Source organism: Mesitornis unicolor, unplaced genomic scaffold (genome assembly GCF_000695765.1).
Source record: "Mesitornis unicolor isolate BGI_N332 unplaced genomic scaffold, ASM69576v1 scaffold1863, whole genome shotgun sequence".
NCBI lineage: Eukaryota > Metazoa > Chordata > Aves > Mesitornithiformes > Mesitornithidae > Mesitornis > Mesitornis unicolor.
The window spans coordinates 118,893-136,210 of record NW_010172365.1 but is presented as its reverse complement, the minus strand read 5'-3'; the positions used below and the strand labels follow the sequence as shown (position 1 = coordinate 136,210).

The following is a 17,318-nucleotide window of genomic DNA, read 5'->3' as shown; positions in this document are numbered from 1 at the left end:
CACTGCCACTAACTACTGCTACTTTAGAGTTGAAACAAGTTCTCCCAATTTCTTTGGTCTTACCTTCCTTTTAGAATTGAGTTAGATCTTTGTACACAGACTAGAAGAAGACAGAAAGGTATTAATAAACTCCATGTAAGATTTTCCTTTAAGATTTGTAGCTTACAAAACATATTCAAACTCTGTATAGCTTCGTATCAACTATTCACATGAACAGCACTTTGATTTGCCTGGGAATTCAGGAGGCTGGTTTGGTCCTGAAAGTAGCCCGTTCATCACAAGAATTACATACAATCTCAGAGCTCCCAAACGGTATTATTAGTGGGGTGGCAGCTGCTCTGACTGTGGAAGTTGAAACTGCTGTTATCCAAATTTGGCTGTACTCAAAATTGTACTCAGAATTGATTTACATTCCACTAAAAGAAGAATTTCATATAAACACGTTTAAAAAACCTCTTTTTTTCCCTTCCCTCTACACTTAGGAAGTGGCTTTTGAAAACTTAGCAAGTTGACCTCAAAAGGATTTAGATGAGCACAATTTTCAAAGCTGGTTTGTTTACAAACATACATTAGGAGTGGAACTGGATTTACCTCCAAATATTACCAGCACATTCAGAGCATAAAAGCTTCAAAGATATTACTATCAGCATTGCTGCTCTGGCAATCTAAGTGTTTGCTGATGTAAAATTAAAATAAATGACAAATATTAAGTTTCTATTATACCCTAAAGTCCATCTGAAGTAATTTTGCTGTGCCAGAGTCTAAAAAAGTAAATAGAATATATGAAAAATAACCACGCTCCTGAAACAACAGTATTTCAATCTAAAACCACTCTTTTAGAACTGTGGACATATTAGATAAATACAGGATATTTAGCACGATAAAAATCACAGAAAATATTAAATTGGAAGCCTAGCCCAACCTCCTGCTCCTAGCAGGGTCAGTTTCAAAGCTAGACCAGGCTGCCCAAGGCTTTGCCTGTCTGAGTTCTAAGAGCCTCCACGCATGGAGATTTCTCAAACTCTCTGAGCAACCTCTTCCACTGCTAAACTGCTCCTGTTTTAAGAAATTTCCTCCTTATATTCAATTTTTACTTCCTTTACAGCAGCTGCTGGTGGCAGTCTCCTGTCCTTTCACTATGTACCCCTGAGAAGCCGCCTCATCCTCCCTTGCAGGGAATGACTGCAATCATGTCCTTAATTACCCACATCACTTTTGCAAGGTGAACAACCCAGTTGTCTCCTCTCCCAGCCCTCTCAGTTGCTCTCCTCTGGACCCTCTCCAGTTTGCCAATCTCTCCCTTGAATTGGAGGCCCAAGACTGGACACAGTAAAACAGCACTGGCCTCATAGCGGCTGAGCAGGGGTAGCAATCATCTCCCTCACACCACGCTGCCCTTCCAGCTTCTGCTCCTCCTCCTCGACAAGACCCTGGAGCAGCAGTCCTGCCAGCCAGATTCTGAAATGTCCCATTGTCTCTTGTGCACTATTTCCAATGATTAAAAACTTTGTGTGTTTGTGTGGCAACGGTAAATGCCAATGCAATGTACAGAATATATATTTTTGGCTGAAATGAAAGATGGAGAGAATACTGACTGCCAAAAGGGAGCGTGTCACTTAATGACCTGTGATCAATCTTTTATTTAGCTAGAACACCAGAAAAAGTCCAAAATATTTTTCACTGATTAGGATTATTCTTACAAGGCTTTGCTTTGATGTCTTTGCTCAACATTATGACAACTTCTTCCCCTCCCCACACTCAATGTGCATGTGTGCTTTCCTAACCAGCTTAGATCCTGCATTTTGAGGAAAGTTGGGATAGATCAGTTATACAATCATCTTACAAAGCCCAATCTAAGTCTACTGAAATTAATGGGTTGCTTTTTTGGATCAGGTCTGGAATGTTAATTGCAGTTCCTATGCTAACCTATCTGATCCTCCAAATAGAGACTGCATCAGGACCTAAGAAATGGTAAAAGGACAAATAACAAGAAAAATGTATTGTTGAGCACGTATCTTACTGAGGCTTGACCCTGTCCCTATTGATACTGATGTATAAAGAAAAGTCCTGAGATCATTCCAATAGGTTAAATACTGACTTTGGCCTAATACGTCTCTACATGATCCAAGATGAAGTTCTCCCTCAGAAATGTGTGGAAGGAAATAACTAGGTCATGATACATACTCTTATGAAGGAGCTACAGATTAGCAGCTGAATGGAGAGAGACCAGAAAGCACAGACTTTGTGTCAACTGAGAATTCAGAGGAATTTCTGGCCCCTGTCCCATGACTCTGCAGCATCACACAGAGCGGATCCCTGTCAGTATTACCAGGCCACCCTCCTTGCTGGAGGCATAGCTTCCTATTTGGCCAGTTCATATTTGCAAAGTCCTATAAATTTTGGGTTCTCTTGCAGTCCTGCCACCAACCATGTGAGTTTTGGCAAACAGTGTCAGAGTCACTCGTGCCTGAAGGCAGTTTCTAGTTAAATTTCAGATTCTCGTATTTTCTTGCAAAAACTGCAGGAAAATGTTTATTAAAACAAAGAAAAGGGAAAAAAACCCAAAATAGGCTGAAAAAAAAACCCCAAGGTATAATGCCAGTGGAGGTTAGCATTAGGTGAACATATTTATGCGTGCACACACCCACAAACTAACCTCCAAACTTCATGAAATACAATCCTTTTCCACCTTGCTTTCAGTAGCTTGAATTTTTTCTTTTTATGAATTTACCATTTTATGACTTGCATGTTATTTTTCTAGATCAGTATACAGTAACATTTTAAGCACTTCATATGCTATCAGAACTACAAAATAAACCAAACAGTAACAAAATTATTTCAGACTTTTTGAATAAATCAACTCCGGAGGGCAGCAGTCTTTCGCAAGAAATAGAACTATGAGTTCAAACAGAAAAGTGACCTTTGCCTGTTGCAACAAGTATGTCACTGGAGGGGATTTGGCAGTGAGCTTTTCACTGGGAGGAGTCACTTGGCATTGGTACCGGTTTATGAAAGAGAAGAAAGTAAAAGTTGGTTTTCTCAAATGATTCCCCACAAGGAAGACATGCAAGATGTTTTCCAAGAGCTGTTGCAAATAATTTGTTACCTCTGTGGAGCACTGTCAGATCCCACGCTATCACCGTAGGTGTTCCTCACAGGGCACGTCTCTGCGCCATACATTGCAGTTGCCTCAGTGGAGTCCATGTAGCCATTGACCAGCTTGATGTCTCTCAACTTCACACTGTCATTTTGTGAATCTAAAGATACAATGTCAGATGGGGAGCTCACAACGCCCGAGTCTTCCGTGGTGTCCTCAGACGCAAAACAGCTGCTTTCCGATGCCGTTTCTTCCATCTCTGATAGCTCCAGAACTACGTCATCCACTACATTAACATCATCATGTGCAGGCAGCAGGCTCTCTACATGAAATATAGCAAGGAAAGTTAGCTGAGAGTCATCAGTACATAAATCAAACACAGAGCACTATTCCTCTGTAACTGGAAAAAAACATAAGAAATACCTCAGAAATAGTAGGATGGAGCTCAATATTTATATATAGGATAAAGACGATTTGAAAAGTGATAAAAATTTTGTCCTTTTCTTTTAGATAGGTGGCTTGCTATGCCTGTCCTGTGTAGTTTGGGCTTTATAACTTTCACAGCAAATCTGTTTCCTTACTTCTACAAAGAAATAACTTTCAAGGGACAGGGTTTTTTTGGGAATTAGACTAAAGTTTCAATGATGTGGTGCAAGAAATCACTCCTGTTATTGCTTCTGACAACATAATCTCATTATTCCTCTTCCATGCTGCCAAACAGATAATGACTCTTCCAATATGAAGTTCATACACAGGTAAAAATGGGCACCATTTCCCAGTCAGGACACTGAACTGGTAAACTAGATCTACTGCTGGCCCACTGGGTGTCACTTTATTTTACCACACTTCAACTTCCTATGCGTTAGGTGGGAGAATAACAATTGTCTCTTTTTCAAAGCATACAAAATCCACCAATGAGTGTACAGAAAAGTAGACAGTACTATGCTTACAGCAGAACCTTCTCCAATGTTTAGTCATCTATAAAGGGGATCAAGGGATATGCCCTTTTCATGTTTAACTCTAATAAAAGTTGTACATTTTAAGAGAAGAGTAGACACAGTACAATTTTTATACTCAGTTTTAGTTTGGTTCCTATTAGGGACTTGGATTTTCATTTAGCGTGTGGGGTTTTTTTGTTGGTTGGTTGGTTGTTTTTCTGAAAAACACAGTTTTGCTATTTCCCTTAAGAAATGTACAACTCTAGACTCCATCCTGCAATTATGCCATTAAAAGGGAACACCAAACAAGGTCAATAATTTCAATGACGAAAATTATTGAGTGGCTGAAGACAGAATCAAGCCTAAACACACTTCTTTTGATCAAAAGGAATCAATAAAGACTAATCTAAATGTTTAATTTGGAATGATAACTGTGCTCCATTCTCTTCTTCAACCTCAGTAAGCAAAAGGAAGATTAAACAACAGTTTATGGTCTGATCCTGCAGACACTTGTGATGGATGTTAATTATATGAGAAGTCCCAGGTTTACAAGAGTGACTAAGATTAAACACACACTTCACTGTTTTTTAGGGTCAGAATCCACAACTTTTTGAGCATATGTGAAGCTACAGGTCAATAAAAATGATCAATGGAGAGAAATACTTCTGTATTATGTTGTATGCACAAGAGTGTTTTCTTTAAGACAGAGAACTGGAAACAACTTTGTCAAAAAATGTCATAGAAATAATTTTGTAAGGGCGTAGCTTAGCAGTGTAGCTGTCAGTAAAACTAAAAAAAATAAATTAAACCAACATTCTCCTTGACTGAGGTTACAAGATGCCATTAACTACTGAAATTGATTTCTGACAGCAGAAGCAATAAAATTCAGAGGGTTACAAATCATGATTAAAGTTGTAAGTGCTGTCAAGCATCGATATTAATGACAGAAGATGATCCAAAGACTCTCTTGTGACTTTGGAAGTAATGTTATTCGATTCCTTTGACCTTATTTCCTTAACATTAGCTCCAGGTTCCAGATTTAATCCAAGAGACCGTTCCATTTAAAAATGGCAATTACAGGAACTAGGTATGTGTCACTGAAAGGATCAGAGTATGCTTATGACAGAACTACAGCTAGGAGAAACATGAATAATTTGACATTAAATACCAAATAATAAAACCCCACAAAACCAAACAGTAAACAAACAGGTAAGAGTACATAGCCTGCTTGGCTTTCAAACAAACAAAAACCCTCAGTAACAACCCACCACCAAAGCATTAGTAAAAGCTACAGTATGTTAAAAGCAGAACGAAGTAGGAGAGCAAAGAAATCAGTTTAAAGAGTGGAAGTTGAAGGGTGGAAGCACATGGGAAGGTTTTGAAGTAGTGCACAATGCAGTATACCTTGACGCAGAGACCTCTATACAACACAGGCCACATCTATTGTCACCAGGATGCCATAAATGGCCTCCATCCTATAGCTGGCACAGCAATTTATAACAAAGTACCTACTTCCAGTTCCTGACACAAGGTACGCAGGCTTTCCCCCCCTAGCTGTCTCTCTCATTTCCTCATCCTCTTCTTGCCTGCCTGCAACTATTTCCTGCATCTTTCTGCTCAGGGGTTTAGACCCTTTTGGTCACATAGCTCACCTCCTGTAGTAACAACACTCGAGTTTCTCCCTGATGTGATCCAGCAAGCTGCTCCATGGCAGACTCTCCATCTCCCAGCCCATTCTTCCCGCATATTGACAAAGCAAAGGAAAACCAATTCTCTTATCATCAGGGTCCACATGTGAATCAATTCCTATCTGTTACATCTGGATCTTGGCAGCTGAATCATCCAGTTCAGTGTAAGAATGGCAGTTTTAGACTGAAGCATGCAACTACAGAAAGACATCTTTCTATTCAACAGTTAAATTCCCTGTGCTGAAGCAAAACCAAAATATCCCCCTCTTTTCAAGTCTATCAGTTCGTCAAAGCAGTTCCCTAATCTTCCATCTTTACTGAAAGATCCATTAATATTCAACATAGTTAACACATGGCACTGAACAGAGTTGCCGGCTGAGGCAAACCGTTTCAACTGCCACTACTACTTGTTTGAACATGAAACCAAACACATAAAACACAACTGCTACAGTTCTGTGTCATGTTAACAACCTTTTTTCAGCTAAGAAACACCGCTGTTTTAAAGTTGAGCCATCCTTGGATGGATTAAGTAAGAAACTATTCTTCCTTATACACGCTTGATTAAGTCTCCACTGGTGCAAACTGAAGATGGATGGGCATTACTGGGTAATGACACATGACATGAAAAAAGCCTACCTCAACGTCACTGAGTGGTCTTGACTCTAGGAGTCAGAAAATACCTTTTAAAACGTCCTAATTTTACACAGAAATAGATTACATGCAGTAGTAGGTGTGATTCTGCCTTCTGTTTTTTGCATATTTTTTCTCAGAGGGCGTGCACACGCGGAGAAGCACCACACACCAAGCACAGTGTGATCATAACGATGGCAGCTACTGAGGTTGTTTTTTGGTCGAATAAAGAAAAATCACAACATTTGGTTCTTTCTTCTCTGTCATGATACTAAGAAGATTTCAATACAGGCTCTGATCTTCAAGGTCTCATGTATACACATCGAGCTTAAGACAGAATATTCAGCCAGTACTTCTTGGATTGGACACACAAATTAAAATTGCCACACAATATATTTATGAAATACCTCAGAAGACTCTCTGCATTTTCAAATGTGTAACAATGCCAAGATCATTTTTTCAAGAACATGCAACCCTGTCCACTGGCTTCAAGTGAGGTATGATACTGAAAGGAGTGCAGAACTTTGCAGTCTCCAAGTCATACTGAAATCTCTGTGAGACATCTCACCCACAGACAAAATTAGAGAGTGTCCCTCAACGCCTTGCATTTCTGCTTACCTATGTCCTCCTCCAGGCTGCAGACCGTGCAAAGCCCAAGCGAGTGCCATAGCAGGGATCTCCCCTGCTTCGCAGCAGCGGTGCTGTTGCTGCACAATTAGGTCAACCACAAGTTACAAAGGCTTGCTTGGGGGGGCACTGGAATGGTCTGTTTGCAAGACTGTTGCCCATGATTATCAAGAGGGAAAGAGAAGAGTAGCTCATCGGTAAAGAATGCGAGCTTCTTGTTTGACACAAGAGAGATCTTGTTGCTTTAATCTCAATAGGCTGTAAGTAATTAGGAAAACACTGAACTTTGAGTTTAGAGGAGTCATATCTGCACTTGTGCAGTTTGATATCGCATATATGGACACATTGTTCATACAGAATGCCAGTGATGGGGAGACAGATAAACCTCACCTGGTTTAAATGCTAATCAGCACTTTCAGAAATGAAGACTTAATTCAATAGGTGAAGATTACCAAGGGCAAAATACTCTCTTTGATTATTACTATGAAAATAACTACCACTGACCTCAAATGAGATCAAAATAATATCTAAGTGTTCAAAAGACACATATCCTACCCAGACTTAAAAAATCAGTCACCAAAGCCCAAGTCATCACTCCTGAGTCCAATGGGCACAGGGCATATGGAACTCCTGTCAGACTATAACTGTTCTCTAAGTGCTGTGACCTTCTGCTTTTACAGCACTGCTGGTTGTTTACTGTCACATTCAATAATGACAGAAACAGTGCATCCGAAAACATTTTTGAAGAATTAACAGTTGATTTTACCCCTGCATGATGAACAATTTGAACTTCGTAATGGCTTTAAAAATGCAGAGTTCTAATTCCTCTGAGTTCTTGCCAAGAGGTTGGCAATTATTTTCCAATTTCTTTCATTACTTGTCTCACTGCCAAAAAACTTTCTCTGCATGGACTAAAATTTCTTTGCTGTACTTCAAATGGTCTATAACAATGAAGTTATAAAAAAATACAAACTTCATGAGGTTAAAGAATGTTAATTCTTATAATGATCCCCAAATTACAACATAACTATTTCACTGACCGTACCTAAAACTTCTGGCAAGAGAAAGAAACAGTGCTCTAATTATATGTACCGACAGTAAAAGTTTAGACCATCATGAAAGACCAAAATTAAAAAGTGTACATTTTTTCATACACTTGGCAGAAGGCTGGTGGAAGAAATTGGAAAAGAAAACATTTATTATGGCAATGACTAACAAAAATTATGAAAATGGACAACACAGGATTAGTTTAAAGAGTTTTCACACAGGTATAACATGTTCTGGTTACATTTTACTCATTTTGCTCATTGATCAAAACTTGTACATAGACATAGGTGTTAAAAACCATTCAGAGAGCAGTTAAAGCACAGGACAGAATGGGCGGACCTCTCTCTATTTATTGCCATTAAGGCTGTTTTAATTCAACATGCATCTTAGCATATTGGAGTCTACATGCTTTTTTTTTCCTTTTAATTTACAACAAACAAAGAGAAAATAAATGACCACTGTTTAACAATAGTATGGGGGAAGCAGGGGAATGGATTGAGCTCTGAGGTCCTCCTCTCCCAATCCTGTTAACTACCTTGCAGAAACTGAAGGTGAGGTCAGGAAATGCTGAGGTGAGGAACCATGCTCTGCAGGTCCAGCCCTCCTTCAAAATGAGGATGTAGAGCAGTTTTGTGTTGCCTCAGCTCATTTAGGTCACAGAATCACAGAATAATTTAATTTGGAAAGAATCTCTGGAAGTCACCTAGTTCAATGTCCTCCTCAAAGCAAGGCTAACTTCCAGCTTAGATGAGGTTGTTCAGGACCTTGAGCATCGGAGATTTGAAAATCTCCAAGCATGGAGACAGCCCCTCTGGGAAATCACAAATAATTTCCTGGGCAATGTTTAATGCTTCTTCCCATAAAGCACAATTTTTTTATGCCTAATTGAAATTTTTCTGGCTGCACCTTCACACTGTTGCAGTCTTATCCCTTTGCAGTGAGTCTCAGAGGGGAGTCTGGCTCACTCATCTTTTTCCTTCACATGCAAGACAGTAATCAAATTCTCCTTACCCTTCCCTTCTGCAGGTTGAACAAGCCCTGTTGCCTCAGCACCTTCATGTACATCTCTGAGACCTTCTGCCAGACTCTGCTGCCTCTGTCCTCGTCTGTCAGTGTCTTGTTTTACAAAACTCAAAACTGAACCTACTTTTGGACAATGGACACAGATGTGGCTTCATGGCAGCCAAATAAAGGGGAGCAATCAGTTTCCTTTGATCTGCTGGCTATGCTCTTGCTACTGTGACCCAGTCTGTGGTTAGTGCTGCATCACTGTAAGGGCATGTTGCTGACTCACACAGTCCTGCTTGTGAGTCCCAGTTCTCACACATGAGATATTTTCAGTCTCCTTCCTAGTCTTATGCCTCACACTCATGTTTTCCAACAGGCTCTTTAATTGTAGTCATTCTTACTGCAGAAAACCTGCAAACAGAAGTAAATCCATTCCTTTACATGCTAGCAAAAAAACCCCAAACCAAACCTAGAAGACTCACAAAGGACACGTCCCACCAGACGTATCATCAGAAAGGTACCTATGGAATACTGATATATATGCCCTGTGAATCTGCAGCATTTCCACAGTCGAGCCCAAGCTCATCACAGTTAACTAAGCTACCTAGATCTACTCTCCTATGGTTGAAAAATAAATATAATGTGGACTGATTTAACCTGTATACCTCGAGGTTAAACTTGTTTAGTTGATACTGGAACACAAAGGTATTGTAACTTTTACAAAAGCTTTTTTGGCAATGGTGTTTCCTACACCAAAGGCAATCCAAGATAGGATCAAGCCAGTGAGTGGGAGCTGAAGAGTATTCCAGTCCCTTCATCTTTTTTCCATGTACAAGCAACTGTGAAGGTCTGTGAACTGTGACTGATTTTCCTTTCAAACCTATGCTGAAAATAATAATGAAGACTCTCTCTCAAAACAACGCTAGGTAAGACTGTCTGCTGGCTCTTCAGAGACTCAGAGGAAACCACCACTTCAAGTAAATGTCTGCTACACTCACCTTTACTTTTACCACCTGTCAAGAAAGCAAACAAAGACAAATCTCTAAACTAATGCAATATGGATTTTCAGGCACAGGAAAATTAACATATTGGACTTCATTGTCCCCAATTCTTTCCCACAATTCTTTCTTCAATGACTGAAAAAGCCTCTTTGACCTCTGTAAAGCCCATTTGGCCTAGAATGCTGCTGCTATTGCTATACCGCTTTTCATCCTCTCCTTTTTGGCACTCTCTTGAACCTACTAGCTCCTTGCTTTTACAGAAGCCTTGTTTGGACGCCCTGACAACCCTACACCGTAGCCAGTAACGAGCCTTTCTTATTCGAAGGGATCAGATGTTGCAAAAGTGACACAAAGAGCAAAATGCACTTTGACAGGAAAAGGATCGCGTGTCAAAGTAGGTCTTTTCTTGATTAACTGAAGAACACTGTCACTTGGCTTGGAGAAGGGTGGATTTTTTTAAACAATGAGTCAGTGGTGTGAGTTGTTAATTTCCTTTTATCCACGATGAAGTATGATGGGGAGACACTCACAACAGTTCCTGGTGTTTCCTATCTGAGGTTAACAGCAAGCTAGAATGACTCACAAGGTGCTTCCAGGCTCTAGTGGGTCCTTTACTCATGTGTGAGGAGAGGGACAGTGTGCCTAATCCATGCAGTTTAAAAAGACTATGAACGAGCAGATAATGTAGATTAGAGGAGCAGGATAACATGGAAATACATGTAAGAGCATATAATAGATAGCTTCAGACTTAGACTTCATAAATCATCACGTGTAACAATGGTAATGTGCTGTGATCAGTAACAGGGCTCATTGGAGGCCCTTGTGTTAAAGTAAAATCCAGATCTAAAACCAGAGACTGCCCAATATAATGAGCCTGGTGAAGAAATAAACCACTCTCCACATTTTGCTGGGAATTATTAGACTTAGCTGATAGATTTTGGCAATCTGTATCCTTTACAGAGGCGGTTGGCTCCCACTTAAGCAGACTGCAGAATCTAAACAAATGGACTGTGAAGGTGATTTTCATGAGCCACCTTAGAGAACACACTCTAAAACTGCCTGAAAAGCATATGCGGTGTAATGATTAAAAGCAGAAATGATTAGTGCACTTATGCAATAAAACAATGTTTTATTAACTGATTTCTAAGACCACAGAAAAAAGGCCATTTGCTTAACTTTTCTTTTTAAACTTCACCATCTTTTCCTTCTGTGTACTCCATTCTATTGGTTCATCCTCCTCCTCAGTTTGTCTGTTAACAATTCCATAAGATCTCTACTACAGTTTCATATTTCTAGAATAATCCAGAGGAGAAAAACATAAAACACTTTTGCATTGTAACTATACTCTCCTTCCCCAGAGACTAGCTGCCAGCAAACTCAGCAGAGACAGAAAAATCTCAACCCTAAGCCAAACACACATACACATACACACACACACACTTGTGAGATTTAAGAGCTCTTTCCATAGTTCAGAGACACCATTCCACTCAGAGTTGTGTATTCATTTCCGATTAAAAGTGATTTAAAAGTTAGCAAGTGTGGAAGAGAATTAGGTCAATCTGTAATAAGTTGTCTATTGCTGAAACTATTACAGACATAAAAATAAAAACACACATAAAAATAATTGAACAGTTGCTTTCTATTTATGGGGACAAAGCATACTTGCCTTGGGCGTATAAGCACTTCTATTGAGAACTGCTGCACAAATGAGAAAAAATACTTTGAGTACCTTCCTAATAACATGCAGGCTTACTAGGCAGCAATGCAACAAATACTGGTTTTGCTTAACAGCAAAAGCCAAGAATGAACTCCAGGCTGGAGTGGTGGTTGACAAATTGGGATTTCATCACTCTTGCAGATTTTTTTCGTATCCATCCTCATAGCACCTCAGATTTATGATGCTGCCCTTCAGTTCCCTCATCAGTGCATCCATTATTTGGCCTTATATCACCTTCTATCTTTGTATAGGACAGTATCTATAGTATCATCTGAAGTCAGACAGAGCCCTAAGAAAATGCAGTGTTTCATGCACAAACCACCTGTCTAACTTACAATTAGGACAGCACAAAGTAACTCAATTTAATTGGCCAAAACATGTTTCAGCCAAACCACCAATAACGTAAATATCTTCACAGAAGATTTTCAGAAGCTACCTCTGAATATAGATGTGAAAACATTCTCATACACTTCTGTACTTATAAAGACACGAAGCTCTACTCTGACCTCTTCTGATGTACACTGATTCTGCTTGGACCTCCTGAACAATGGAATACTCGCTTCCCTCTCCAAAGTTCAAACAACAACCGGCTTTTCAATATATTTTGGCTGATGGTTTACTTGGACAATTCTATTTCTATAAATATTTTAACCTAGAAAAACATGCTTATTTTCTGAGTTCAGTTATTATACATTTTACTGCACATTCATACTTGATTACTCTGCTATCAAATTTCTCATAGCTGTTAAGACATCCAGTTCAACAGAAGTACCTACTTGTGGAGACACTGCTTGGAGTACCTGAACACTTCTCATCACTAAGACATCTTGCCTCCTGAAACTGCCCAGTGAAGAAAGGATTACTCTTGCAGAGAACAAAACTGAGAGCCAGAGTATGCTAAGTATCTCCCTGAAGATCTTGTGCGATACCCTCCACAGGGCCATTGTATCATTTTCAGAAGACACTTCCTAGGTGCTCTGAAAACCAGGCTTCCGTGCTGGGATGAGAGCAAGGACAGTGCAGGCTAAGCACACTCACTGTCTAAGCCACTGCAGAAGCACATAAAAGAAGTTGTATGCAAAAGCTATATTGGAAGGATGGAAAGAGAAAGGCTTCTTTTCCAGTAACACAGACATATCCAAGAAATCACTGTACGGGGTAAGAATCAAATAGAAGGTATCATGAACTCCACTTCAGGCTCAAGGCGTGAGGTATTTTTTTCAGCAGCACACACCCCCTCGGAACCAGTAAGGAGGGGAATATTGGACAGGTGGAGAACAAAGCACTCACTGAAGAGCTCTGCTGTGCCACCACTCCTCTTTAACAGCAGATGGACTCTATCAGATTATTTCAGACATAAGCATAGATGGGAATACTTAAGTCAGAGCTGAATTTGGCCTGCTCTTTGATAGTCCTCTTGTGAAGTCAATTATCTCATCAATTGTGCTTTGCCTTGGGGCTCTCCTTCCCTATTAACTTGAAATACCAGGAGGAAGAAATGCAAACATGCAAGAGTGGTAACTGGATGTTATGCTCTGTACTGATCTGTGGATAGTAAAATGTTAATGGTAGTGTGCTACGGTGAGCAGCAGCCTGATGCAAGAAATAGGTCATCATCTGAACACCCACTTGGAATAAATTTTCCCCTTTCATACTTCGAGCTGTTAGTATCAGATCCTGCTTCTACTTCAGCAGTTGGGTTTTGCCACTGACTTCAATGGGAGCAGGATGGGACCACTCACTGATTAAAATGCAAAGCTGCAGGTATCTCCTGCATGGGATGAATCCCCACAGGGAAAATTTGTCTGCATTTCTGTTCATGTGAAGCATTTGAAGGCTTTCATTTACACAGTTAATTCAATAACAACATGCATGCCGTATACTATGGGGTACCTGATTAAGCATGCTTAAGTGCTTTACTGAAGCAAGGCCATTTCTAGAATTTGAAGGTTCACTATGATCATACCCTCAAAACAGACAAGCTAGTCTGGGGAATTTTTCACCTGAGTTAATGGGCTTAATTAGGATCAGCGTAAAAGGTCCTTTTTCCAAAGGGAAATTTGGAAATGCCTTTGAGTTTCTTTCTTTTCAGCCTCAGTTCCTACAGAAATTAGGTTGAGAAGGTCACACTATCATAGGTTTATAAGTCTGTCTATGAAACCCTCCAGTAACTTCTAAACTGGCTGCCAGCTTCTCCTGAATTAGTCTGAAAGGATAACACACTAAAGTTCAGTTCCAAAAGTTTCATAAAAAGGTAGAAGGACAGAGCAAGGAGACTTTGTTAATATATCTGCTGACATAAAAGCTCATTCTCTGTTATGTACCTGGGATACCTGAGGGAAGGATGCTAGGAGCAACAGCAAAGCCTCAACCCAGAGTATGCTAGGTTTTAGATACCAGAGAACTGAGTCATTAATGCAGAAGTTCAAAAGGTATGTTTAAGGAATTACCTGATGGGGACTGAAGGAGGAAAATAAAAAAATAAAGAATAATAAAAAAAGGAAAAATTCCCAAATCCTAACATCCATTTTGGTTTTGAAAAGTAAGAAGGTGAAGCTTCTGGGATTTTCTCCTCCATCTATTTTTCCCTTTTTTTTTTTTACCCATTATTATCTCTTTATTATCCTCTTTTAAACTCCAAAGAACCATATATATATTTTTTTTCACTAAAAACACCAGACAAGGATTGTGTTTGGAAAAATTTTTAGCAGGTGTGGCTGGCCACTGATTTACTTTGTGCAGTAGTTTGTACAGTAATGCTCAAACATTAGCTTCATTCTCCTGACTGCTCATAATTTCAGCATGAGATTATAAAATTCTTCTCTCACTGTAGAGTGGCCCCTATCAGACCAGCACAGGATCAAGCTGGTGGTTTGTTACTGTTCTTCACATTACAGCATGAAACTTTAAAGACCTCTGTCTCCATTGCTTTCAGTCTGCTAATTTCCTCAGAGGCACTAATTTAACTCCGTGAAAAAACCGCAATGAGTTTCCCTGTGCAAGGACTTTTTGTGTAAAAAAAAATGCAATCGATACATTGCCAAAGCTTTGTATTATGAAGAGTGGCATGTATTTACTGTATCCTTAAAGTGAAGAAAAGCCTTTTTAGTATAATCCGTGTTCTTTGTAAGAGCGAACTGAAGAAAAATTGTTTTATTTGAGGAACATCTGAATCCCATTGATCAGTTTGATGAATACAGAAGAGGAAAGCTGCCAGGTACAGAGGAAGCTGGGCAAGTTCACAAGGGAGTGGAGCAAACAAGACAATTGCAGTATATGAATGCTTTGGGGTTTTTTTGTGGGTTTTTTTTGTGTTTTTGTTTGTTTTTGTTTTTGTTTTTTTTTGTTTTTTAAACCAAATGTTTTCACTTGGAAAACTTGGACAATCAGACCTCTAAGTTTCTCTCACTGACTTGTCAGTCAATCAGCATACTGCTCTCATTTTCTGAAGGCAAGCAGAGAGTGGTTTTAAAAGTAAAAAATACATTTTAAAATTATAAATAATCAATAAAATGTTCACATACATTGTGTTTAATTGAAATTTTTCTGGGAAAAAACAATCTGTCCTCCTTTTGGGGAGAAAGCAGGATAAGTTTTACCTGGTAAAACTCCTGGTTACTCCTGAGAATTGCTTTAACATGTCTGAGAGACTGGTAGTACTCAAAAAGAGTTTAAGAATAAAACCATTAATAAATAATAAAACCAATGCACTTCTGCAATAGTCTACCTATTACTGATAATAATTTTAAGAATTCCTACATTCAAGACTTTACTGTTACCCTTAACATACACTTTATAAATAAAGCTGGTTGCATGCTTTCACTTAGTTAAGAAAAAATGTTGAAAATATTTCTCCATGAATTTTCAAGTTTTTACAAATCGAAAAAATATTTTCCCCTTTAGTTTCTAACTTATTATCAAGTGAAAAAAATTGAGGAAACAGTAATGGGAGAGAAAAGAAGAAAAATGTTAACCTACACGATTTAAAAATAAGACATCAATAATAATTTTCATTAGCTGCTTGAAGTAAAAAAAATTAGTTGTTTTTTTTTCATTTGCTCTAACAAGTAAGAAGATACTCCACTACCAGTCCTTCCCTGTTTATGGGAGGTTACCATATATTTAGCAAAGTTACTTTCACCTTTTAATCACAATAGTCTCAAAAGAAAAAAAGATAAGTTGGTCATAGTCCTTCTTTCTTATTCTTTCCTCAGTCATCTTTTGTTTTAGGTCTTTGTCCTCCATTAAACCCCACCTTTGCTTATGGTACAGTAGGTTGGAAAGTAATTCCTTTATCAATGCCAGGAACCAATTATGGAATCCACAAAAGGAGCTGACAAAAGCGACTCTGTCTCCGCTCTCAGCCTTTTGCTCCCTCAGGCCCTAAAACCCAGAAGTGAATGTGCATGGCCAGAATTCTCAATTTCTTAGAAGCAAGCAGGCAGGCATTTTAGTCAGTGTTTCCTAACTTAGAAGTGGTAATAGGAAAAGCTGAGTATGAGCAGGTGTAAGGATGGACAAGCACTTTGGTATGGGTATTATCACCTACCTGGAACAGAGAATGCAAAAATTGTCGACAATTTGCTTTCTGAAGCTCCATGTGCATTGCCTGCATTCGAGTCTGTAGGATCCTGCACTACAAATTTCAATGTCATTTCAAATATCAGCCTTCCAGTTTGGTTTGGCCCACACATAATGTGTAAATCAAGCATAACTTCAAATTCATACCCAGGATTAAAGTTCTCACACACACACACTCACACCACATGCATGTATTTGGCTGGACACAGATGTTGAGTCCAGCCTGTTACTGATAAAGCAAAAGTCTCTCTACTTACATGGATGTGACTATTTCTTCATAGTCCTCTGTTCAAGTACAACAGAGTACTTCTAAGATGCCACTCAGTTATTAAAGGTACAGCTCACAGAGTTAAACTGCTCTTATTTTGACTAAGAAAGAGGAAAACAGGGAATCTGGCTTCACTTAGAATAAACACTCAAAGTTTATCCACAGACCACTTGGATTGCAGAGCTGGGTTGCAAGGGAATTAGAAGAGAAATGTCTTCACATTTAGTCAGGATGGGAAATATGAAGCTAAGGTTTATTCCACACTGTGAAATTAGTAAATAACCAGTTAAAACCCCAAATACCAGGAAATGAGGCTAGAAAGACTATTTGATTCACTGGAGGCTAGTCCCATACTTAATGTAATCAGAAAATATTTTGTTATATTCAAAGGAATTGTGCTCCCTTGCACTAGGACTGACTTCTGGCTTGAAGTCCTCAAAATCACAGGTATTATTTTCAGTTCTGTGGCAGGCAGCAGAATGAACATATAAGGGAATACAAAATACTCCCTTTTCCATCTAGTGTTACCTTTACCCAGGACTATGTCGCCTTCTTCAGAACTTTCTCAGGACATGAGAAAATGAAGCAGATCTGCTGACCCAAATTTGCAATTTTCTTATTAGAACTGAACAGGAAAAAAAAAATCACGTTCAAGGAAATTCAATGTATATAAAGGACTTGGTAGTTCATACCTATTCAGTATGTTATCAGCTTCT

At 39.1% G+C, this 17,318-nt stretch overlaps 1 protein-coding gene across 1 annotated transcript in view; it reads right to left on the bottom strand.

The window, feature by feature from the left end:
* Nucleotides 1-3,106: 3,106 nt before the first annotated feature.
* Nucleotides 3,107-17,318, bottom strand: part of COBL (cordon-bleu WH2 repeat protein) — a gene marked incomplete at its 3' end in the record, with an annotated part of 90,042 nt that continues 75,830 nt past the window's right edge. The window contains exon 10 of the mRNA XM_010180339.1: nt 3,107-3,419. Within this exon, the coding sequence (XP_010178641.1) occupies nt 3,107-3,419 (313 nt within the window). The remainder of the gene's footprint in view (nt 3,420-17,318) is intronic.